The 27,012-nt window shown below is 38.2% G+C and overlaps 1 protein-coding gene and 1 pseudogene across 1 annotated transcript; one reads left to right on the top strand and one right to left on the bottom strand.

Annotated features, from left to right (window-relative positions):
• Window positions 1-319: 319 nt before the first annotated feature.
• LOC118825396 lies at window positions 320-12,561 on the bottom strand (annotated as a pseudogene).
• A 4,117-nt stretch (window positions 12,562-16,678) lies between these two features.
• Window positions 16,679-26,793, top strand: LOC118825838 (butyrophilin subfamily 2 member A1-like). The gene is made up of 10 exons (XM_036596683.1): window positions 16,679-16,744; window positions 16,914-17,264; window positions 18,287-18,562; window positions 19,849-19,953; window positions 20,190-20,216; window positions 21,786-21,812; window positions 24,185-24,211; window positions 24,558-24,584; window positions 25,740-25,766; window positions 26,080-26,793. The coding sequence occupies exons 1-10, from the start codon at window positions 16,711-16,713 to the stop codon at window positions 26,625-26,627; spliced, it is 1,449 nt and encodes a 482-aa protein (XP_036452576.1). The 5' UTR covers window positions 16,679-16,710; the 3' UTR covers window positions 26,628-26,793.
• Window positions 26,794-27,012: the final 219 nt, after the last annotated feature.

Below are 27,012 nucleotides of genomic sequence, written 5' to 3'. Positions count from 1 at the left end.
GTCCCGTCTTTTGTGTTGTTTCTCCACACAACCAAAGGACCTTTTTTTCCCTGGTTAAAGCGAATCAAGTAATTTACATATCTATCCTTCTTCTGGGTCGCGGTGGGGTGCTGGAGCCTATCCCAGCTGTCATTGGGCAGAAGGATACACCCCGGACAGGTCGCAGGGCAGACATACACATTCACACCTAGGGGCAATTTAGCATGTCCAATAGGCCTGACTGCATGTTTTTAGACCGTGGGAGGAAACCGACACAGACACGGGGAGAACATGCACACTCCACACAAAGATGACCCTGGTTTGAGAAGGGAAAGGATATTCACTCATCATGACTGATGGGTGAGATGATCAGTGGAGCTGAATTTTCACCTCCATCATTATTACAGGGGCTGAAGTATGGATAGAGATTATCAGTGAAAGACTGACCAGTGAAAGAATAGATATGAGATCTGGACTCCACATCATAAAAGGAGACCAGACCCTCCTCATAATCCACAAACACCCCACCTTCTGGACCTTCTCTCTCAGGTAGAGGGCTACTGGGGTAGCAGCACTGGCTTTATACTCATTCTCGTTCCTCAGCCACACAGTCCAGAAGCCATTCTGTGGGTTCAGTGTATTCTGTGTCCCCATTCTCAGGACAGAGTGTAATCTTCCCCTTCCTGTTAATGGACTCTCTGGCCACTCCCAAATCCCATTTTGTCTTCTCTGTGACCTGCACCTCATAGTAAAATCTCCCTGAGGAGAATCCTTCCTTTCATTGGAACCTCTATAAAATCTCTCTGAGTTGTCAGGAAGATTCTGTTCTGTGTTTCCATCTGTTACCTGTTTTCCATCAGACAGTTTGAGTCTAGGATGAGCTGTATCAGGATCCAGAGTCACATCCACTGAGAGAAACATACAATAAGACATTTTGTAACAAAACTAATTTATTACTGAGTGGTTTATAATTCATCCTGTTGTGGAAGTTTGGGAAAGATTCACAAAAGCACTGTTTTGACTGTACAGTGTATAAAATGTACAAAACCTATTTGAGGAGAGTTGCCCTTTGCTGAGGACACTGAAGGTCACTGTTTGTGTGTCTGTTTGTGGCATTACACAGGACCTGTTTCTTTTTGCACATACTTTTACATATTTTGTGTGAGTTTTCTAATGTGCTAAAAGTATTGTCACAAATGACTAAAGGTCATCCTTACCTGTGTACTGTTTTCTCTTTAGAAACTCTGTAAACAAGTAATTCATCAATTTTTACATTTTTTTCCACCAAATGACTTGTGTATTGCTATGATTGTGCTGAAAAATGTAACTCTCACAATCAATAACATCTCTAAGTTTTATTACGTATACTAAATTCCAAAGTCTTTCACAAGCTGAGGTTTAATTACCATCTTCCACTCTCATTCTCTGCATCTCTGAAATGAAAATTTTGAAAGACAAAATTGAAATAATTAATTAGAATATTATAATGCACAAATTTAAGTAGTTAAAAGGCAAAATTAAGATAAGTTTCACTTGAATTGCCATCACATTTAATTCTGAGGAAAATTATGTGCAATCAGTGTTTAAAACGTCTTTAAAGGACAGTATTGCAGGTTTGAGGTTAACATTCTCATTTTGGTACATTTACTGGTCAATATTACCTTAAAATCGGGAAAAAAATCTTCCTCACCTGCCAACTGTTTTTCTTTTTCAATCTCTGAAACAGACACACATTTAAAGCATTTTTGTGTAAATTTCTCTATCTGAAGTTAGTTTAAGTAGTATGATGCAATCATATTAATAACATTGACAGCATTTTTTCCAGAACAATTTGCAATTTAATAATTTTACATGTGACTGCAGTGTTAGGAGTCTTACCCAAAGCCTCTTAGTTGTATAGTGTGGTGCTACTGTCTAAGGAATTAAACTCCAGTCTACGGTATAAAGGGTGGTGGTGTTAACCACTGTACTATTCCAACCACTCTCTAAATTGATTGCACAGAGAAAGGTGATTTTCCACAAATAGTTACTCATGAACAGTTGACAAAAACACCTAAATATTAGCAGAACCAGCTAGTTGACGCTTAGAGGTCACAGTTATTTGTTATCATAACAAAAGCAGGTGTCACACTTTTGGGTCCCTGTACGGCCATTTACCAGCATCACTCAATAGCACTGCATCAGTCTCAGAGCTCAATAGTAAGTGTAGCTCTACATTCAGCCAGTTGGACCTGACACTTGCACCTATTCTCAAGAATTTTATGTCTTTCAGTTGTTCCAATTTCACATTTTATATAGTTGCCTCCCCTCCAGGACTGTCCCCCCTGAACGTAAGATTGCTGCTCTTACTCCTATTCTTGGGAAAAGTAGCCTAAATCCTAAATCCTCTGGGGCAATAAGCATATTGCAACTTCTGGATTTATATCATCTCCCATGATATACTTCTTACCTGTCTTTCCACATGCTGTTTTATTTCATATTTTTGTAACATATAGCTGTTCTATATTAAGAAGTATAAATCCTCCTCTTATCCCATTACACAGAGTGTATCACAGGGCTTATTTCATGGACCAATTGTCTTTGTTCTATGTTAGCACCCACTCTAAATCAGCCTCCACGATGGTTGAATGGCAATTTTCTTTTGTTTAACTCTGAAGACCAAGGTCATATTAATTAGCTCCAGATCTGTCATATCTCGTCTGTTCAGCTTCAAAATTAAGCTTGACTGTGTTATGGTGAAGCTCTTTTTAACTGCTCGTTACGTTGATGTAATCTTCGTTTCTTAAATTACCTTTACTACTGACATTAGTTTAATAGTAAAGACTGTATTTTTCCATCTGCACAATACTGTGCATCCCTGCATATCTGATTCTGAAGAATTAATTCAAATATAATGGTCACATCTTGTCTAGGTAACCGTAATGCCTCACTTACTGTTCTTCTTGCCAAATCATTTTCCAAACTATAGCTTGTCCAAAATGTTGATTAATGATTTAAGTTATCTTACTTGCTATCTGTGTGAGTGATGTATGTGCAAAAAAGCCTATAACTTTCAGACCATCAAAATGTACATATTTTTGCAAAAATATACACATTATGTAAATGTTATTTCACAAGCTTAAGGTTTGTCTTGATTACCTTCCTCTAGATTTGTCTTCTGCACCTCTGAAAACAGACAAAATGATTTTCTTATTACTAAGCACAATAAATTATTAAGATGTATATTACTGTTTTTTGATTTCCACAGAGTTTAAGATGCTTAAAAATTTGAAGTAATTCTGTTATTTATACCCTACATGTAAGTTCCTAACAAACTTACACCTGTGATGTCATTAAAGGAAATACCTTTTCTATAATAAATAAGTGTAGCTGCTATCAGTCCAACAGCAATGGCTATTGTAATGCTCATGACAGCAAACCTCCAAGCCTGAAAAGCTTTACCTGAAATTCACACCAAATGTAAATACATACAGTGAGCTTGATAACTATTGGCATTCTTAGTAAAAGTTTTAAACCCTATATTTAATTGACAATAGTACAAGGACAACATATCAAATGTTAAAACTGTGAAATTTTATTGTTTTTTGCAAAATATATGCCCATTTTGAATTTGATACCAACAACATGTTCCAAAAAAGTTGGGACGGGGGCAACAAAAGGCTGGTAAAGTTGTGTAATGTAACAAAGAACACCTGGTGGTTGATCGACAACAGGTCAGTAATGCGATTGGGTATAAAAAAGCATCTCAGAGAGGCTGAGTCTTTCAGAAGTAAAGATGAGGAGGGGTTCACCACTCTGTGAAAGACTGTGCGATCAAATAGTGCAACAATTCAAGAATAATGTTTCTCAATATAAAATAGCAAAAAACCTTTTGCTTTTCATCATCTACTGTACATAGTAACATTAAATAATTCTGAGAATCTGGAGAAATCCCTGTATGCAAGGGACAAGGCCAAAAAACAGTATTTGCTGGCCATGATCTTTGGGCCATCAGGTGGCACTGCATTAAAAACAGACATGATTCTGTAGTGGAAATCACTGCATGGGCTCAAACACGTCTGAAAATCACCATCTGTGAAAACAGTTCATTGCTGCATCCACAAATGCAAGTTAAAACTCTAAAACACAAAGAAGAAACCATATATAAACAGAAACCAGAAATGCTGCCACCTTCTCTGGGCCCAAGCACATTTAAAATAGACTGAGGGGAAGTGACAATGTGTCCTGTGATCCGACTAATCAACATTTGAAATTCTTTTTGGAAATCTGCGGGCTAAAGACCATTCAGCTTGTTTTCAGTGCACAGTTCAAAAGCCAGTATTCATGATGGTATGGGAGTGCATTAGTGTACATGGTATGGGTGACGTGCACATCTGTGAAGGTACTATTAATGCTGAATGATATATACGTGTTTTGGCAACATGCTGCCATCCAGATGATGTCTTTTTCAGGGAAGGCCTTGATTATTTCAGCAAGGCAATGTCAAACCACATTCTGCATGTATTACAACAGCATGGCTCTGTATTAAAAGAGTCTGGGTGCTAAGCTGGCCTGCCTACAGTCCAGACCTGTCACCCACTGATAACATTAGGCACATTATTAAATGAGAAATACGACAAAAGACACCCCAAACTGTTGAGCAACTGAAATCCTACGTCAAGTGAGAATGTGAAAACATTTCTCTTTCAAAACTACAGCGGTCAGTCTTCTCAGTTCCCGAATGCTTACAGAGTGTTGTTAAAAGAAGAGATGATGAAACACAATGGTAAACATGCCCCCTTTCCAACTTTTTTGGAACGCGTTGTTGGCATTTCAAAATGTTGGCATATAAATTCCAAAAACAATAAAATTTCTCATTTTCAACATTTGATATGTTGTCTTTGTAGTATTTTCCTTTACAAATATGGTTTACATGACTTGCACATCATTGCATTCTATTATTATTTACATTCTGCACAACGTCCCGACTTTTTGGGAAATAGGATTGTAAAATAAAATAAAAGCAGAACTGGAGTATGTTAAATTTTTGTCCAGGAACTCAAGCAGTCATCCATATGAGGTGACACAGAGGCCAAATTCATGTAGTGATTTATCAGCATGGGGAAAATACACATATGAAATGAAACAAAAGTGTGTTGACCTTCATAAATCAGGCAATGGCTATTAAAAAAAGCAACACACCTGAAAACGTCCGTATCAACTGTTAGAGTACAAATGAAGAAGTTTTAAACAACCAAAGCTGTAGTGAACCCGAAGAGGACGCAAGTATAGGATCCAGAACCCTGAAATATCCGGGGATATGTATTAAGGAGCGGTCTCAGATTCCTTGCTCAATATTTTCTAATTCCATCAAATATTATAGAAGAAGACTCACTGATTCTACATTGGCAAAGTGATGCGCAAAGTACTAAATCCAGGAGTACCATTAATTGTGACAAGTGGTTTTGTTAAAAAAAGTTAAGGCTCTTTTTTTGACAAAATTGACTAACTTTACTAATTACTAATCAAATTACCACTGAGTAAAATGTCACAATCTAAATCTAAATGTCACTTCTATCATATTTACTAGAGATGATGATCTCTGCCTCCCTCATGTGATGCTTTTGTTGAACTCTGCAGTAGAATCTGTTGGAGTCACTATCATAAACAGTGATGCTGCATTTCACTCTGAAGCCCTCAGTGTCTTTTTGTGTCTCTATATCTTCAGCAGTCAGAGTGACCCCTTCTCTGTCCAGCCACCAAACCTCATGTTCAGGATTCCAGCCTCTAGATTCACATGCTAGGTTGATCCCTAGGTTGAGAGCAGACACAGCATCTACAGATCTCACTCGAGAGGCCACTCAGGTGCTAGTGCAGTCTCTTATCATCTCAAGGCTTGACTAATGCAACCCGCTCTTGGCTGGTCTTCAAATGCAGGCCGTCAAGCCTCTGCAACTCATCCAGAATGCAGCAGCACGGCTCGTCTTCAATCTCCCCAAGTTCAGCCACGTCATCCCACTGCTGTGCTCCCTTCACTGGCTTCCTGTAGCTGCACGCATCAGATTTAAAACCCTTATGCTTGCCTACAAAGCCAAAATTGGACCAGCCCCTCCCTACTTGATGGCAATGGTGAAATCTCGAACTGTACCACGAGCCCTTCAAGCTTCGAGTACAGCTCGGCTTGACCCGCCATCCTTCAAGGCACGCGGAAGGCAAGCATCAAGACTGTTCTCTGTGCTGGCACCCAGGTGGTGGAACGAACTCCCACTGGCTGTCCGTACAGCAGAGTCTCTTGCTGTCTTCAAACGCAGACTGAAGACACACCTCTTTATACAGCACTTAAATGAGCACTGAGTTAAGTATTGATTGTAATGTATTGTACAGCACTTATGTATTGTATTGTATTGTATTGCACTGCTGTGTTTAACTCTTCCTTTTTCTCTAGGTGTCAATAATGATTCTAGCAGTATCTGAGCTCAGGACTGGCTTTCTCTCTAACCTATTGGTAACTAGCAAAGATACTTTCTCTGGTTAGACAAAGCACTTTTTGTACGTCGCTCTGGATAAGAGCGTCTGCTAAATGCTGTAAATGTAAATGTAAATGAAAAGAATCTCACACATTCCAAGAGAGTATTTACCAGCACAATAGCATTATTTAACCTCTCAAGAGACATTTGTGTTGTTTGTGAACAGAAGGAGGAAGGAGCTTGTAACTCGTGACAACCCAACACATTTGCTTTTTGCAAATAATTAAAAATGTATCTCAGCAAAATGAGCAATGTTTTATACAAGCAACCTACACAGTAGTGCTACAAAATGAAAATGGAAACTGTTTCCAGCTCCACCTTTTCTAAACAACACCTTTTCAGCTGAAAGTGTAATAAAGTGCAAAAAAAATTGTAGCAAGCTGCTACTGGTGGGCACTGGCACTGAGAGAGTGCATGACTATGCCAACAGCCACGCACAAAGCCTCACGGTAGGCGTGCCCTCAGACAAAGAGACTTAATGTTGTTGTTTGTTTAGGTCATGTGTATGTATTGCTTGTGTTGTTATGTGTAGGGGAATGTACTTAGTTGGGGGTGTTTTATGTGTAGGGGATTCACCGTATGGGTGAAGTGTAGGGCTAGTGGTGACCTCCCCCTTGGTTAGAGTGCTCTGTATATGCCTTTCTGCTGGTGTGTTTTACAAAAGAGCACTTCTTGCAGCCAAATCATGGCCTCCCCTGTGTCTTATTCTATGCTGATGCTACTAAATGTTTATCAAAATGAATAAGTCGAGGTAGACTGTGTCATTCACTGGCAACTTGAAAACAAGACTTTAAAATAATGGCACGATAATATTTAATTTTATTGTATTTATATAACATTTATTGAACATTTTCGATGAACCAACAAATGATGTGCATTTATATGTGGGAGTATGGACTTTGCTTATTAGCGAGGCCTGTCATGTACTAAGAATGGAAATATTAAATATAGCCTATGTGTTAGGCAGTGTTATTATCATTATCATTATTATTATTAGAACTTACAGTCTCCTCTGAAGGTATTGGAACGACAAGGTCAATTCTTTTGTTATGGTTATGCACTGAAGACATCAGGTCAAAAGATCAATATGAGAGGATAGACTAGAGGTTCAGCTTTTATTTATTGACATTTACAACTAGATTTGTTAAACATGGCACTGCACTTTTTCTTTGAACACACACATTCCTTAAGTACAAAAGTACTGGAACAAGATTGACAGGTGTTTCTTCTTGCCCTGTTAGGTTGACAGGTTGTTAGTCTGATGGTTAGAAAAAGTTGTAACTTTTAACTTGATGCAGCACAAATAATGTTTGTTCCAAATAGCTAATGTTTTTTGCATGTATGCTAGCAGAATGAGAATTTTCTGTGTATGTTATCACTTTTCTGGTCTACACATGATTCTGTGTAACTGAGACATTTGTTTGAGGGTGTGCATGCGCCCAACAGTGTAGTGTATCAGTTTAACAGCACTATCAGTGTTATCTACTAAGTTAACATTGCTAGGAAGCAAAGTGACCAATAAGCCAGTTTGGCTATTTAAGTAGATGCATACAATAAACAAGATAATTAAATCGTGAATTGCAATTATTTACATGACAAATTTCATGATTGTGACAGCCATCGGTGGAATTTGGCAATATATCCACATCTGATGCTCACTATGTAAATTAGAAGAAACCCTCAGTGCTGGATTGAATTTTTGACTAATATCTATACTATAGATTCTACAGTTTTCAAGATGTTTTTACTATGAACTGGCAGAGAGCAAATTCTGTTGGTCTTTTCTGATCTTTTCTGATCCTGGTCTTTAAAATTTTTTTCTGCCATTTTCTTCTGTTCGGTTAGAGTTGAGTGGGACTGTGGATATGACTGTGTGGTTGGTGAAGCACAGAGAACTTCAGGTGCAGACTGAATACTTTCCTACTGCTGCGGACAGCTAACCAGCACGATCACAGTCATTAAATAAAAATTAAAGCTACCAAGAGCAGTCTGCGCAACCCAGACAGCAAAAGCATTTGGCCCAGATCCTGATAGGAGTCCTCTGCTATTTGGGAACCTGGATTAATCTATGTCTGAAGATTATAACAAAACAAATTTGTTGAGAGTCAGTTGGGTATTAAGGACGTTATGACCAATTTAATCATGAGGAGTCCTTATATCTCAGTACATGTGTATTTGTTTACAAGCGGATCTTGACTGCTCCAACATGGCGGACACACAGACTTATTGCTTCAGATAGAGAACAACAGACATCACAGCATCTTTGTATGTATATCCATGTTCCTCTCCCTCGCATAAAGTTACTGCTGTCTTCCTGCTGTGTGTCCCAGACAAAACTCCCAGCAATCAGGTTATTTCAACTTTTCTAAAAGTGTTACTCCATTGTTTGTAGCATAGCTAGACACTGTTTCCTATTTGCATTAGCCACTTGTTGCTGAATCCTATTATAAGCTATTAGCTTCTTTTTATAAAAGAGTGATAGCTAAAGATCCACATTAATTGTAGGAATAAAAAGCAAATACGTTAGCTACTCCCCTAACATCAAGCCTCACGATTCCTACAATTTCAGTGCTCATCTTCCCTTAAATCCTAGGCTAACAGTTAATTTAAATAAAATGATCTTGCAATTGTCATTTTATTCCTATTTTTATGATAGCATGTTTTGTTTAAAACAGTGATCAAGATGTCTCTAACTCATATAAGTGTTCTAGAATTCTGTTGGGTTCTAAAGGGCATAAAAACAACCAAAAAAAAAAAAAACTTTCAAAACAATTACATGATTGTCAAAATAACTGCAAAATTTCTTGAATAGCAATATAATCCATATAAACTTTATATAACCAAAATAATCTTTCTGTATAAGAAAAGTTGAATGCTTTTGTCACAAATACCCACACATATTTACACAAGTTGTAAGCACAAGCACATATGTCATATTTTACAAAATTTATACCTGATCTAGACGTCATACAGCTGAAGAGAATCAGTAGGGTCATACAGAGGATGTTCATCCATGAAGAACAGTTTCATATTATTGTTACATTGTAATGAACCACATTTCACAAACTACTGAACACATATTGAATATCATCATTTGATCAATGATTTTAATTTCAGTAAATATATAGAATCAATTAGATATATAGCATTAACATACACAACAAAAATTAAATTAAAGCCAAGATAGATAGCTGTGGCATGGGCTGAAAAGACAAAACAATTTAATGAAAAATATGCAGTCAGATTTTGTGCAAACCTTATTTAGTGGAGGTCATAGCTTCATTATGTGTATGCAGCATGTGACCTCCACTTTCACAAACATCTACAACTGTACTTGCCTGCCCCACCCAGTAAGCCATAAAACCCTCCCACACAAGCCTGTTGGCTGTTCATCTGCTATGAAATATGTGCCTCAGAATTATTTATGGATCACACGAGACCTGCAGGTTAACCTGCCTCGTGCAGACCTCCAGTGTGAAACTTTTCACAAACAGTGCTTACCATATTTGATTGCTATTTCCCTTTGGCATGTGACCCATCAGGGCATATAACTTAAAAAGCTGATGTAGAGGGATGAGATCAGACTCAATTCTACAAGGTTGATTTATGTAATGTTTCACCCTCCTGTTTTTATGTCAATTCTGCCATTATATACTTTTTACTATATTATATGTATGTCCATAAGCAGTTTGTGAAGAACAAGTACATTTGGTTAGTCATTAATTTACAGGAAACCTCAGGTAATAATGGCTTTTTGGAAACACTCATTAATTAACAAACATTCTTAAAGCTGCACTAGGCAAGTTTGGTGTTTTAGAGCCCTCTGTGGTGGAAATGTATAATTACAAGAAACTTGTGGTAGAACACTTTTTTAACATCAAGGCCCAATCCCATTTCTTCTTTTTACCCCTACCCTTTGTTTTCGAGTGTCACCCTAACTGAGTTACAAGGGGTAGTGGTTGAAATCTTGCCCTACGAAATGGGACAACCCTCAATTAAAAAAAAAAAAAAACCTTGCTTCATTAACAGGCTACTAGCGCTGCTCTGTAGGCGACCCAGCCCGTCTTCAGTGATAGCAGAGAAGGGAAAAGTTCAGCGACTTCGCTTCTGGGCTTTATTTACATTTAGGGCATCATATGCCTTCAAAGAGCGGCAATAAGACAATTATTTATTATCGCCCACCGCTAATTCTTTGGTGATACGAAGCTGAAGTCAGATATTCACCAGCTTCTTGTTTGAATCTTCCCATTTCACCTTAAATGGTGCAGCAGTTACATTCTGGCGCGTCAGGCGTCAGAACTGCTGGACTATTTAAGGTGGAATGGGAAAGTTAGCTAGCTAGCTACTGAAACATTAACATGCCATTAGCGATTTTTTATGCTTGTTATGAAGAAATGACCATAATACATTGAAACGACATTAAACTAAGATAATACGATAGTTATTGTAATTTTTTAATGGAGAAAATTCTCACATTTGTGGGATTCTTTGGTCACTCACACAGCCATCTTGTTGGTTTTTCTATTTTCTCATAACACTCTGTTTGGAGTGTGCATCTGAACAATCTCAGTTTGGGAGGCTATGTAGCCCTAACACTTTGCCCTACCCCTCCATCTCAACAAAAATCAGGACACCCTAACCCTAGACGTGAACGCGCAATACAGAGGGCTAAGGGCTAAGTGGTAGGGGCAAGGGGTGAAATGGGATTCGGCCCAAATGTGCTGCACACTTCTCCAATGGACTAATCTAGGCAACCTGCTCTTTCAAAATACAGTATCCTCCATGTTCAACAAGTGACAGTGGTAGACAGTGGTAGTGGTCTAGCCCAGGGGTGGGGAACCTTTTACCCACTGAGGGCCAGATTAATAAAACTAATCTTCTCAAGGGCCAAAGACTACAATGCTGTAACACCCAGCCAACTAATGTGGGCTTAATAAATAGGATAAAAAATAAATAAATAAAAAATAAAAAGCAGTTAATTGTTTGTAGGATTCTGGTAGATCCCTGTTGCTGTGCCTGGCCTTTAGTTGATAGTTATTCTGATGTTCAGTTACCTCTAGCTGCATGCACTCTGGTACATCAACTGCATTTATTTTTAACATTTAACAAACAGTGGACTAGTTAATTGAAACTCAGAAACACTATCATGGTTGGGATCATCACAAAACAAGTAACACAACATGTAACATATTAAAATGTAATCTTTAAGGTAAGTAATTCGTACCATCACTACCAGCCGTCTTGTTGCCTAGAACAGACCCTGAGACCCCAACGTCACCTGATGCAGCTGACCTCGAGCCATTTATGCAGGAACTTCTTGTTATCCTAAAATGTAGAAGGAAGTTTTCCATTAAATGAATCAAAGAAAATTTAAAAGTATCTTTCTGATTTTTACAGCAAATAGGTTTTGGGCAGTATGATGCTAGCATTATTGCTGAGCGGCTGTAGGGGGTATAGCCTATTTTTCTTTGGAATTTGTCTTTATTTATTGTTAGACATTTAGGTTAAATGTTTTGTACCTGTGTTTACTTTTGTTTTTTTGGGTAGGGAAATTAGTTAATTGAAAAGGAAATGTTTAGTTTGTTTTGGACTGAGACAACTCCTGAAGCCCTTAGCTTCTTTAGACAAAAATAAAGCTTTTCTGAAACTAGTATGTCATGTTTTGGTGTAATTGGTCTGGCAATTTCGTGGGTGGGAAGGTTGGGAAGGCTTCTTTATATTGCACCCTAATATTATATTGCAAAGTAAATCAAGACGGTTTGTCTTTTCTGGAACATTCTTTCCACATCACCTTTTCTTTCTTTCCACATCACCTTTACTCCGGCTGTATCCATCACAACTGTGAGGCCACATACAGCTGCTGATAACTCATTGTCAACTTTTTTACTTGCTGAGTGATATTTTCTACAGCTAATGTACAGTTATGACATGTGCCCGTCCCCCACTCACTCGCGGTTCTCTTCTACCCACCGTCCTCACCGGGCTTCGTCCTTCCTCGGAGCTCAGCCCCTGCCTTCCTGCCGGCTCTCGCGGTCATCATTGGGGTCTGAGGGACGGGCGCATGCCATGAGACCATGTTTGGCTCCACAACACATTGACACAAGATAGGTAAATCCAACAACAACAACAGTGCACATTTCACACCAGCGGCAGCTCAAAGTGCTTTATACATCTTGGCAACTTTTTTGTTCATGTGTATGTGTGGGCTGGGTTGGAGTGCAGGTAAGGACACAGAGTGAATTAATGACTGACTGGTTTGACCTGTTTCTCTACTTACAAATGAAAGTAACTCTGCCAAAGATGAAGACAGGTACGTATTTTAATGTTAAGTATCAGTAACTTAATGTCCAAGTTAAGTGCATTAAATGTTAAGAGTTTCCAAATGGGGCACTTTACACTTGTTTTTCAAGTAGGAATATGCTGTGCAGGTGTCCTGTTTGTTTGTTCGTTTGTTTCATGTACTGTCTCTGCCATTTCAATCGTTCATCCTTTTGAATGTCTTGGTTTGACATCTGGTGAGGTATAAAAATGACCTATATTTTGTTGATACATTTTTTGCTTCTGGAACCGGTCTTTAGCTTCCAAAATCATTCTTTTGCTTCTTACTTTGGCCACATTTTTACAGGGGTGGGTTTTAGAAGAGGGCATTCACCTGCTCTCTCTAGTGGTCTACTAATATGGAGTGACAGGTCTTCTGAACACAAAGCTATGCGCACTCTGAGAGCTGTGATCTGCTTCAAAAATGACAGAGCACTTCATTCTCAGTGTAGTACTGCCACAGAGTATTATGCTGGACATTACTTTTCATCCAGATGTTGTGTTTCCGGTTGAGAGTACGTAGTGCGCGTCTGTTGCTACCTCTTCTCTCCGGCTTTTGTTTTTGCTGTGTTTTGTTGCTGCCGCTGTTGCTTTTTTCCATTTTTGGCTTCTCTGCTCTCTGGATCCTGATCGTTCTCTGGTTTCACGTCGGAACTTCCCCCATGTATACCTGACACTGCCTGCTAGCCACGCACGAGCCCTCTCCCTTCTTCCTCCTACCCCTCAACTGCAGCTGCGGTGAGTGAGTTTCTACCCCTCACCAAGTTCTGTCGATTAATCTGAGGTACTGGGCAGTTTTCACTTTCCTGTACTGAAATAGCTGGGTTGGGGTTGTTGGTCTGGCTAACGTGCTTTGGTGGTGTTAGCGGTGGTGTAGTGCATGCTGTGGTTGTCTATCAAGCCTGCTCGCTCCTCTTTCTATTCTGATCTTATAAACTCTGGCAGTCACAGGCCTAAAACTCTCTTTCATACTATAAACAAACTTCTTCAACCTCCTTCACCACCCACCTTGAACTCCTCTGCCCAGTGTCAAGCTTTTTGGATTTTTTTCTGGATAAAATTAATAAGATCTATCTGCATTTCCCTGTAGCAACCAGCACTTCTCTTTCTCAGGCCTCTGTTTCACTCTCACCTGATAACTGTCTCTCTGTTTTCTCCCCTGTGAACTCTTCCACCGTGTCTGAGATTATTTCCAAATCCTCTACTTGTACATTTCAACTAGATCCTGCTCCTATGGCTACTCTTAAGTCTGCTTCCTCTGTTATAGCACCTCTCATAGCTCATATGATTAATCTATGCTTTTAATTAGGCACTGTTCCTCCATCTCTCAAAATAGCTGCTGTCACTCCTATCCTAAAGAAACCTGGGTTGGACCCATCCTCACTGGCCAACTACAGACCAATCTCCAATCTCCCTTTTTATAGTTAAAATTATGGAAAGAGTTGTAGCCTCTCAGCTGCATGACTTTCTAAACTCCAATAACCTATATGAGTCTTTTCAGTCTGGTTTCCGCACCCTGCACAGTACTGAGGCTGTCCTTGTAAAAGTTGTAAATGACTTGCTGCTGTCTACAGGTGCTGGATTTCTTAACATCCTGATTCTTTTTGATTTAACACCAGCTTTCGATACAGTTAACCATAATCTTCCTATATCTGGACTGTCATCTGTTGGCATTACTGGCCTTGCCCTTCAGTGGTTACAGTCATACATTGCTGACAGGCATCAATACATTTCTATGGGCTCCCACAAATCTGGTATTGCTCCTGTAGGTTGAGGTGTACCCCAAGGATCTGTCCTTGGGCCTCTCCTCTTTATCATTTACATCTCCCCACTCGGTCAGATCATCCGCACCCATGGTTTTAACTTCCACTGCTATGCTGATGACATTCAAATTTATGTCAGCACTACTTCCCTCTCTGCCTCCGCCCAGGCTTTCAGTTCTTGTGTCAGATTTGAAAACTTGGTTGCAAAACAGTTACCTGAAACTAAACGCTGATAAAACCGAGGTTCTGTTAGTTGGAGCTAAAACCTCACTTTCCCAGGTTTTGAACTTTTCAGTCAATATTGATGGTGTCGATATTAAGCCAGCCCAATTTGTTAAGAACCTTGGCTGTCTTCTTGATTTATCTTACTTTTGAGTCTCACATTAAGCTAGTCACCAAAACTGCATTTTATCATCTGCGTAACATTGCACGCTTACGCCCTATGCTGAGTGACACTGACGCTAAAATGTTGATCGATGTCTTCATCTTCTCTCGCATCGATTACTGTAACACACTTTTCTATGGCCTTCCAGTTAAACTAATCAATTGTCTTCAGTACATCCAAAATTCAGCAGCAGGGTTCTTACCTCCACCAAGCGCACAGCTCATATCACTCATGCCAGTTGCATTGGCTTCCTATTAGTTCTAGGATTAAGTACAAAATCCTTCTTCTTACCTGCAAGGCTTTACATGGTCTGGCTCCGACATACCTTTCTGATCTCATTCCATTATACTGTCCCTCTCGTGCTCTCTGATCTTCTAATTCTGGATTCCTCACAGTTCCCTCAACTAGACATTCTACTATGGGTGGCAGAGCTGCCCCCAAACTCTGGAATTCTCTACCTTCCACTCTTCGCATTTGCTCTTCTCTGTCTTCCTTCAAAACTCTGCTAAAAACCATCCTTTTTTTCTTCTCTGTAGTGTTCTAGATTTTTTTTGATATTATGTAAAGCGTCCTTGGGTTTGTGAAAGTTTTGCAACATATATTGGACATATTGATATTTGACATTTTTCTTGTGGAATTTATTGTTTTATTGAAACTTTCAGCACAAAATGAACTTCTTTTGTACTGACCTGCATGCAGCTGCTGGTTTGTGAGTGAGTCTGCACTGTCTGTGTAAGCAGATGAATTTTAATCCCATGGACTTTAGGGGCTGCAGGCCAGGGCTCATTCCATTAGAGTCCTGCAAGTGTGACTGCAAAGGGAATAATTGTGAAAGCAACTGTAAAATATGCTTATGTTCCAGAAGGTTTGACCTTTCTGAAATATCCATAGTTTCATGCTAAGCTTTGTCTTACACTGATAAATTTGAGTGTAGTTCCAGCAGTTGTGCTTTATGTGAACAGCAAGTGGAGCTGAGCTGTGGTATCTTTATTATACTGTAGGGTTGGCAGAAGAAGAAACGCAGGGGTAGCCATGATTTTGCTACAAGAAGTGTTCTTTATTGAACACACTGGCAAAAAGGGGCACCTACAGAACACCTCACTCGAGTCAGAGCTAATAGGTTTAGTTGTCATTATAACTAATATACAGAGCATATCACCCCTGTCTTATAGATCTACAGGTTACACTGGTAATACAAACTTCTTTGCATGGGCTAGCACTATTTTACTTTTAGCTTAGTTCCTTCATTCTTACAGCCCTAAATTTACACTCAGGACATCTATCACAGGGCTAATAGCTGTCAGACTAAGCTCTCTTCCTGGTGTGGCAGGTCCCTTTGTGCTGTGTTCCCAAAACTCTGGATCTCTTTACTCCAGCCCACTAATAAATGCTTAGCCATCTTCAGAACGGACTTGAAAACATGTCTCCTCAGCCAGTATTAATTTCTACTTTGACCTTACTGTATTTGTTGTACATTTGTAATCTCAGTTTCTTCTGCCTGATTTTCTTATTTTTTAATTTGTATTGTTTTCTTATTTTTTTTTCCTTTTGAGTACCTCATGTCATTACTGTGCTTCTTTGTTTGGATATGTTCCCTCATTGTTTTTGTGTTCCTCTTGTTATCACTGGGCTTTGCTGGCTACTGTTGGTACTTTGAAAAGTGACCTTGAGCTCTATTATTATTATTATTATTATTATTATTATTATTATTATTATTCCTTCAGGGATGAGCTTCCTCTGTATAGCTCTCTTCAGCTGCATGATTCTCTTCAGCTGTATGGAATCTACATCAGGTATAATCGTATATACAGCATGTTGTATTTGTGCATATGTTATTTGGTCGTTGGTTCTTCTTCTGTTATTCTTCTTTCTATGGTGCCAATACATTTTAGAATAGAAATTAAAGGATGTGTCACTTAGTTTAGTTACTTTTTCTTTCTTTCTAAATGTTTTGTTCTACAGATCACTTTAAGGTGGTTGGTCCAGCTGCTCCACTTGTTGCTGTAGCTGGTGAAGATCTGGTTCTGCCTTGCTCTATCCAACCCAGCACCAGTGCTGTGGATATGAGAGTAGAGTGGTCCAGAGTAAATGTGGTGGACTCATTAGTTCATCTCTACAAGGATAATGAAGACAGAAATGAAAACCAGGATCAGTCATTCAGAGGAAGAACAGCACTGTTCAGAGAGGAGCTTCTAAAAGGCAACACTTCACTCAAACTCTCAGCAGTCCGAGTCTCAGATGAGGGAGCTTACAAATGTTTCATTAAGGACAAATCCTGGTATGATGACATTACAGTTAATGTCATTGTTGAGGGTAAGAGACATCTGCTCTTTTGAAAGTTTATTCACTTTATAGCTTTTCTCAATTGATTCTACACTTGTCTCATCTAAGATTAATGGTCATAAAACAATTAACAGTCATGTGATCCTTTTGTAATTTGGCAAAACTCATTGTAGTTTTTCATTGACTTCACACACGTTAAAAATTATGCACCATATATAGTGTTTGAATTAGCCTAACCTTTTTTTGGGAGGGGGCAGTGGTCTTTAACCTATTTAATCTGTTATAATGTACAGAAATGCATATCATCACTGCTGCAGCACTGCTGTATCTGATCCACTCGTACCAGCACAACACACACTAACACACCACCACCACCACCACGTCAGTGTTACTGCAGTGCTGAGAATGATCCACCACCCAAATAGTACCTGCTCTGTGAAGGTCCATGGGGGTCCTGACCACTGAAGAACAGGGTAAAAGGGGGCTAACAAAGTTTGCAGAGAAACAGATGGACTACAGTCTGTAATTGTAGAACTACAAAGTGCACCTATATAGTAAGTGGAGCTGATAAAATGGACAATGAGCGTAGAAACAAGGAGGTGGTCATAATATTATGCTTGATTGATGTATAATGCAGAGGCACATCCAGACACGTTTGTCACAAAATGAAATTTAAAGGCAACAACCAATAACCGGAGCCAGTCGGCCCTATATGCTCATTATGCATGTTGTGTAGGGCCCCCCACAAATTAGGCAAGGGCCCCACCTTCTTCTCATGTCAGTGCTGCCTATTACTGACAAATTCAATGAGAGAATGAAGTGCAACTGTCCATTTGGACATTAAAAAAAAAAATAACTGTAGTAACAAAAAGTTCACAATAATTAATGATATACAGGATCATGCTTATATTTTAATCAATTGTAAAATTTGTAATAGTATAAAGACTAAAGACAGATTTCAGTTAAAATGAGCATGAAAATAGAAATAGAGCTTGTAAATAATGCAATTTAACACCAATATCTGACACAGAACTGTTTTTTATTCACTCCAGTTCTGGGAACTCAGCCAGTGATCACTATGGAGGGCTATGATAGCTCAGGAGGAATGAATCTAGTGTGTGAATCTAGAGACTGGTATCCTGAACCTGAGGTTCTGTGGCTGGACAGAGAAGGGGTCACGCTGACTGCTGAAGATACAGAGACACACAGAGACACTGAGGGCTTCAGAGTGAAACGCAGCATCACTGTTTATGATAGTGACTCCAACAGATTCTACTGCAGACTTCAACAAAAGCATCACATGAGGGAGGCAGAGATCATCATCTCTAGTAAGTGTTTATGATTAAAATGCATGTTCAGATTTAGATTTAGTGTGATTTGTACAGTGCTCTATTTGTACATCATCTGATTTATTAGAAAGGTGGTCAGTATTAATGAGACATAAAACACTGGCAAGTAACTTTTTCATTATAACTAAAGCATCATTATCCCATCAGTTCAGTTTTATTTCTTTTGCACTTTTAGATTTCTGACATTTTCAGTGTTTTACTGTATGAGCACTTCTTCTGCTCCTTCTGTAGTTGTTCAGTTATTAAAGGGCACATATTCTGCTCTTTTTTTTACATTTTACATGATTTTACATGCTTCAGTGTTCCAAAACCTCATTATTTTTCTCATACTGTACATCACATTAGAACTCCTCTGTGTTTAAGCCCCCCTCCCTATGACCCCATTGTATTCTGATTGGTCAGCTTACTCAATCTGTTTTGATTGGTCAACTACCAGAGTGGTTCTGCCCCTGTCTTGCAGTCAGCAGTCTAGGACCCACTGCACAGAGAGAGGCCACAGCAGACGAGATGTAGTGTGTGCTTCAGCTGCACTCACACAAAATCCCTTCTGCAGGGTTGTGTCGAAGTGTCAGAACATAATCACCATGAAACAAAAAATAAAGTTTTATTTCACTGCCTTGTTCTCGCTAATGCCGCTCATTCAGTCTTTAGCTTGCTAGACCACTGCTGCTTTCTCTCTCTTTCAGCCAGCTTTGAATGTTGTGTTCAAACAGCAACCACCAAATCCTTTCTTTCCTTTCATTCTGTCTTTATAGAGCCTAACACGACCATGTTAGTTTCTTGTGACTGGCTGGTCCTCACTGTTCAGTGAAGACTGGAGTGGTTTTAAGGGAGGCAGTGAAATTTGGGCACAACAATAAAAAGAACACTACAATTCAGCTCCCTTTGTTCGTATAAAAGAGCCATTCAAAAGAACCAGATCTTTTGTGAACGTCACATTACTAGCAGACAGACCCTTTTCTTCTGAGTGGCTGTAAACACCAGGAATTCTTGACATGGCCACAAAACAGAACAAACTCTTCCCAGGGCATTGTGAGAGGGCATGCCAAGCTTGCTGGTAGGCAGGCAATTGGGACTGTGTTACTAGCTGATGTCACCTTGTGACAGGGGAAAGGGCTGGAATTTCAACAAGAAAAGTGATTTCTGTGGCAGAGAGTTACTCCCTCTGGAGTGTACTTTGGGCTTTTATATATGTATACATACATGTATGTATTTCAATAACAAAATTGTTTTGAATACATAATTACACTCTTTTTGAATTTCAGGTGAAGTCTTTCATTTTTGGAAGTCTGCTGTCATCACCATTTCAATATTAGTACTGGTTATTTCTGCAGCATTGATAGTAGCTGTGGTTATTTTTCATCGAAAAGGTAATATTTAAATCATTTCCATTAATGATCGCAGGTGTAAATTTAAAGAGGTTTTAGAAACTTAGATGTAAAATGGAAGTAAAAGGATTACCTCAAACAGAAGCATTTTAAGCTCAGGGGAGATCAGAAAACACAATCAATTGCTTACCATAACACAAGAAAAGTTAATAGTGGGTTTTCTCCAGTTATTTGTTATGTAATCAGTTTGTTATGTAATTCATTTTGTCTGTTTTCAGAGGCTGAGAGGAAAAGGCTTCAGGAAGGTACATTTCTTTGAATGTCTAAGTCAAGAAGAACTATAAGCTTACATATATATGGGTGTGTGTGTGTGTGTGTGTGTGTGTGTGTTGGTATTACACCAAATCAGAAAATGATTGAAAATGCAAATAGCACTGATTTGCTTTTACTTGTATTTCACTGCACACGGTATGAACAACAAGATATTCATGATTTGTCTGGTCAACTTCATTTAATTTGTAAATATACATCCATTCCTGCCATTCAGACTTGCAGCACATTCCAAAAAAACTGTGATGCAGCAATTTAACGAGGTAAAATAAATAATGATATGATTTGAAACAGGTGATGTCAACAGGTGATTGTAATCATGATTTGGTACAAAAGTAGCATCCAGGAAAGGCCTAGTCCATCAGGAGCGAAATGGGCCAAGGATCGTCAGTTTGCCAACAAATGCGTGAGAAAATCATTGAAATGTTGAAAAACAATGTTTTTCAAAGAAAGATAGGAAAGGATTTGGATATGTCACCCTCTACACTGCATAGCATAATTTAAAGATTCTGTACATCTGGAGGAATGCACAAAGTTCAAAGGAACAAGCCTAATCAAATCATATAACCACACTGGCTCAGGATTACTTTGGCAAACCTTTATTAAGCACTGAAATACCTAGCTACATACACAGATGCCAGTTAAAACTTTACTGTGTCTACACTTCACTGTGTGTCTACTTTACTGCTGTATGCTCCAGACCAAAGACGAAAAGGACCATCCAGACTGGTACCGGCAAAAAGTCAAAAAGACAGGGTCTGTCATGGTATGGGATTGTGTCAGTGCCTTTGGCAAAGGTACACTTATATAACAGCACCATTTATGCTGAAATATACATAGAGATTTTGGAGCAACATATGCTGCCTTCAAGACAACATCTTTTCCAGGGACACCCATGCATATTTCAACAAGAAAATGCAACACCACATTCTGCACACATTGCACAGAGAATGTGTGGCGCATTTTAAAACCCAAAATGTAATGACAAAGACCGTATACTGCTGCACACATTAACGCTTGCCTACAGCAAGAATGGGACAAAATTTCACCTAAAACACTTCATTATTTTGTGTCATCAGTTCCTACATGTCTTTTAAATGTTGTGAAAATGAATGAAAAGAAAAACCATTACAAACTGGTAAAGCATTACTGTCCCAACTTTTTTTGAAATATGTTGCAAGAATCATAATTGAAAACAATGAAATTCATGAAGTAAAACACCAAATAATGTACTGTTGTACTGTTTTCAATGTAATACAGGTCAAAAATAATTTACAAATTACTGCTTTCAGTTTTGACATACAGTCCCGTGTGTGTGTGTGAGAGAGAGACTGTGAATGAATGACTTATTTTCAGAGAATATAAAAGAAAAAAAAAAGGAATGTATGTTTAAGGTCTAAGAGTAATGAGCTTCTATATCACAATAAAACACCATATATTATACTGCAACTCTAAGCTAATTCATTCTTGTTTTTTTGTGATATCATGTTGTCATAATTTTAATTCAATTGAAAGAAATGTTTATTTGTTCTTGAACTTTACAGAGGCTGAGAGAAAAAGACTTCAGGAAGGTAAATTTCTTGTTTGGCTTAAATCAAGATTTTGAAATAACATATATAATGTATATAAATATATACATTTTTACAGAAACATGTATGTTTTAAAAGCCTGAGAGTAGTGATTAGCTTTGTTCAATATCGTTGCTGTCCAAAGAAAAACAAGTACTATTTCTCCAAAATGGCAATTTTAGAGAACAGGGCAAAAACCATGTAAGTTAATGTAAATGATTTTGTTCCAAGAAATTCTGGCGCATTTCCATTGGTCCATGCATCAAGAAATTTTAACATAATATACAGGGCGGCTATTGTACTCAAAGGATAAAGAAAAACAAAAATTGGTTAAAAATGGACAGCAACAATATGCTCTGTGTCACATACATCACTCACAACACAGATTACAATATGCAAGTACAACCTTGTTTCCAAAAAAGTTGAGACGTAGTGCAAAATGTAAATAAAAACAGAATGCAATAATGTGCAAATTATTTAAACCCTATATTTAATTGACAACATATCAAAAGTTAAAACTGAAATTATTTTGTTTTAAATTATATATACGCCTATTTATAATTTGATGCCAGCAACACGTTTCAAAAAAGAGCAAAATGCAATGTCTGCACATGCAACTAGTGCAACAATTCAAGAGTAACATTTCTTAATGTAAAATAGCAAAGAATTTGGGGATTTAATCATCTACAGTACATAATATCATTAAAAGCTTCAAAGAATTATAAGAAATCTCCGTATACAAGGGACAGGGCCAAAAATTAATGCTAGATGGCCATGATTTTCATCTTGAAAAAAAGTGTCCTGTGGTTCAAAAATCAAATTTTGAAATTGTTTCTGGAAATTATGGAACGCCATGTCCTCTAAGCTAAAGAGGAGAGGACCATCTGGCTTGTATCAGTGCACAGTTCAAAAACCAGCATCCATGATGGTATGGAGGTGCATTAGTGCACGTGACATGGGTGACTTACACATATGTGAAGACACCATTAATCTAAGGGTAAATAAGGGGTGGAGCCCAAACCATGAAAAACAGCCCCAGACCATTATTCGTCCATTAGACTGTCAGATAAGATTCATCACTCCAGAGAATGTGTTTCCACTGCTGCAGAGTCCAGTGGCAGTGTGCTTTACACCACCCTAGTTGACGCTTGGCATTTTGCATAGTAGCTTGTGTGCTGCTGCTCAGCCATGGACACCAATTTCATAAATATTCCGACACACAGTTTTTGTGCTGATGTTGCGGTACTTTGGAGCTCTGTTCTGAGTGATGCAACACAGGATAGGCATCTTTTACCTGCCACGCACTTCAGCACTCAGTGGCCCCACTTTGAGTTTACTTGGCTCTACCACTTTGTGGCTGAGCTGTTGTTGCTCCTAGATGCTTCAGTTTCACAGTAATAGCACATCCAGTTGACCAGATCAAATCTAGCAGGGTAGAAATTTCATGAAATGACTTGTGGCAAAGTTGGCATTCCATGACAGTGCCATGTTTAAAGTCACTGAGCTCTTCAGTACTGCCAATGTTTGCCTACTGAAATTGCATTGCTGTGTGTTTAATTTCATATACTTGTTAGCAGTGGGTGTGGCTGAAACACCTGAACTTAATAATTAGGAAGGGTGTCCACATACTTTTGGCCTTGCAGTGTAAATATTCCCAGATAACAACCCACCAAAGGGGCATGTTTACCTGTCAGCACATAGAATGACTCAGAAACTGAAAAAGAGCAGTATGTGTTTCTTTGCCACCCCTGATAATTGCGCACTATTTATGAAAACAATACTGATCATTCATGTCTGTTGGAGTACAAAAGTCACAGAAAAACTATAGCTGCTTTTTTCTGCTAACAGTTGCATCTTTGCTAACTTTATCCCCAGCAAGGTTGATATTCCACATTATTTAGGTACAAATGAGCATCTGTCTATATACATTATAGTACTTTGTTTTAAACTGTACTGAACATTTTTAGAAATGGCTATTTCTGGATCCACAGAGTTGCACTGAAATGATTATTTTCCAGTCAGAAATGTTCTCCTAGCAGAGTATCACTTTAATCCTGTTTTTTTCAATACATTCTTTAGAGTCATTTATACAATGGCTTTCAAATGTACAAATTCAGATTACAATGCTCGAACATAAACAGCCTCACCTACTGTGCAGAATTTTGCTTTATTTCCACTTTAAAAAAGAGACATTTATTTGCTTAGAACTTGTACAGAAATGGTACATTATCAGACCAAACACATACATTATAAATGTCACACAGTTCTTGTTTCAGACTCATATTACTTGCAATTGTAAGTTGGTTAATACTTTTTAACACATGATGTCATCATGATGCCACTGAAATTAATCATTTGATTTTGAATGTTTGCAGAGTCTGGGAGGAAAAGGCTTCAGGAAGGTACTTTTGTTTTTTGAAAAGATGGAAACATGCTTCTGTGATGATTTTGTTGTGTGAAATTTCTGTCACTCAATGCACATTAAAGTGCACACATTTTGACCATTTTTGTGAAATCAAATTTTATTACTGATTTGTGCAGTTAATCTAGCAATATGATAGTGTCACGCAGCTTAATCTGTTTGCGTATCTAAAATGTAGACAAAATGCTTAAACTGATTTTGTTTAAGGAAAATGCAGGTGAGAGAAATCTATCAGTAATTGATATTTGCAATATCATGCAATATATATATATATGCATATAGACAAAATTACAGAAAAACACTTAAACCAATTGTGTCTGTTTCAGAGATTGACAAGGGAAAGCAGTATACAGGTGAGGAGATTGTTTGCTCTTTTAAGAAAACTCTGATTAGTAATTTATCCAAAACTTAACAGAATAATGAGGAAACATTGAGTAGTCAACGTCTGAGCTACAGCACAGTGCTTTAACAGAGGTGTGTGTCATAGTCTTTATCATAATGCAATGATGACACACACACACACACATATACACACACAAAAAAACCCTTTATTCTTATTTTCTATTTATTCTCAGTGTAATGTCCTTAACGGTAATGCTTTAATTTTGTCTGATTTTCACAAATGTCATGCCAATAGTTGCGAGCATTTCATCATTTTTTGTCACTTATATTTATATAGAGCCTGTCCCATGTTCAAAGATGCTTTACAATCACATAACATGAACACATTAAACAAGGGGTATATAATTAACAACATAAGACATGACTATCAAATATATGTAGACATTACATTGAAAGACAAGAGGAACATTGGTAGCATATGAAAACAAATATGTCTTTAACAGAGATTTAAATGAGGACTGAAAAGGCGTCCTGAATAGACTTGTGCAGAGAATTTCAAAATTTGGGTAACTACAGTAATTGATTGATAACTCATAGGCATAAATTAGTTGATTGTAAGGTATGGGATGGGGCATATAAATGGAGGAGCTCCTTCAGGTAACTGGGAGCTAGGCCATCCAGAGGTATGTATGTAATAAGACAAACCCTATACTGAAGACGGTACATAATAGATAACCAGTGAAGGATAGGGGTGATAGGGCCAGTAGGTGAGGTGCCTAGCAGCTGCATTCTGTACATACTGTTACCTGTGAAGGGTTTTGAGGGCTTTAGGACTACTACTGGTAATTTCTCAGTACACTGATTGTGTACACAATCATATACGTGATCTTTAATTCCTTAACATTGCTAGCGTATTACACACAAAGGCTTATTATTCAGTAGCTACAGGGACTTCAATACAAACTGGTTGAGCTACTATTAGATTATAGAAGTATGTCGTAAAACTGTTAAGGGGTTAAATAGGGCAGATTAAAAGACTGGACAATTGAAGCAAAAAATTATTTGATCAACATTCATATTAAACATATAAATGACTGTGATATGTGCTGTTTAACTGTGTTTTGACAAACTAATGTGTATCATTGTGTCATCACTTGTGTTTACAGAGCTTGTAAAGAAAAGACATTATGCAGGTATGGATGACTTTTAGTGTTTCTGAGACAACTGTTTAGTAAAGCAGGCAAATTTCACACAGAATATATTGTATATGCAACAAGGTCTGGTATATGAGGCAATAAATGGATTTAGCAGAATCACACACAAACAGATCCTCCTGTATCTTTTCTGACGCTGTGAAATTATATTTACTATTTACATGTAGATGATCACAACAGTTTGCCATCTTCTACAGCTTAATCGAATATGAACCACTAATTATTTACCATTAATTATTATTATTGTTAATATTTGTATTCAAAACCGTCTTGCTGTGTTTTTTTTTCTCAGTGGATATGACTCTGGATCCTGATACAGCCTCTCTATACCTCAAACTGTCTGAGGATAAAAAAGAAGTGAGATGTGGACACAATGAACAGAACCTTCCTGATAATCCAAAGAGATTTGATTGGTATTTTAGTGTTCTTGGAAAGGAGGGATTCTCCTCAGGGAGATTTTACTATGAGGTGCAGGTCAGGGGGAAGACAAAGTGGACATTAGGAGTGGCCAGAGAATCCATTAACAGGAAGAAGAAGATTATCCTGAGCCCAGAGAATGGATTCTGGACTGTGGCTCTGAGGAAAGGTTATAAATATGAGGCTTATACTGATCCGTCAGTCCCCCTAAACCTGAAAAAGAAGCTCCAGAAGGTGGGGGTGTTTGTGGATTATGAGAAGGGTCTGGTCTCCTTTTATGATGTGGAGGCCCCATCTCATATCTACTCTTTCACTGGTCAGACTTTCACTGAAAAACTATATCCATTCTTTTTCCCTGGTAGTACTGATAAAGATAATAACTTAGCTCCACTGATCATCTCACCTGTCAGTCACGATGAATGAATATCTCTTCTCAAATTTCTATATACAGACAGGTAACAAATGGAATGGAGGCCTGAATGGAGAAATGTGTGGATCCCTCCAGACAGATGTACTGAAAGATGCAAATATAGTTTTTTTTCTCAATTCATATGGAACTTTTCTTCAGACTAAGATCACTGGCCCTCATTCACCAACTGTCCTTCAGAAGAAATTTCTTAAAACCCACTTGCCCAGTTTTCACAAAGATTCTGACATTCACCAATGTTTTCTTATTTGGGATTTGTTCTTGGGTAAGAACAGAATCTACACACACTCAAGATCACAAAGCTGCGAACAATTCTGTGGTTTAAGAACACATCCTGTATCTGATGTAAACTTTTTCTTGGGTCATTTCTCAAGAACAACT

This window comes from Colossoma macropomum, unplaced genomic scaffold (assembly GCF_904425465.1).
Source record: "Colossoma macropomum unplaced genomic scaffold, Colossoma_macropomum, whole genome shotgun sequence".
Classification (NCBI taxonomy): domain Eukaryota; kingdom Metazoa; phylum Chordata; class Actinopteri; order Characiformes; family Serrasalmidae; genus Colossoma; species Colossoma macropomum.
This window is presented reverse-complemented; position numbering and strand designations above follow the sequence as displayed.

Coding starts and splice junctions, on each gene's coding strand:
- LOC118825838 (XM_036596683.1), top strand. CDS start 16,711: ATGATTCTCTTCAGCTGTATGGAATCTACATCAG. Junction 24,212..24,557: donor GAGGAAAAGGCTTCAGGAAG/GTACTTTTGTTT, acceptor TGTCTGTTTCAG/AGATTGACAAGGGAAAGCAG. Junction 24,585..25,739: donor CAAGGGAAAGCAGTATACAG/GTGAGGAGATTG, acceptor TTGTGTTTACAG/AGCTTGTAAAGAAAAGACAT.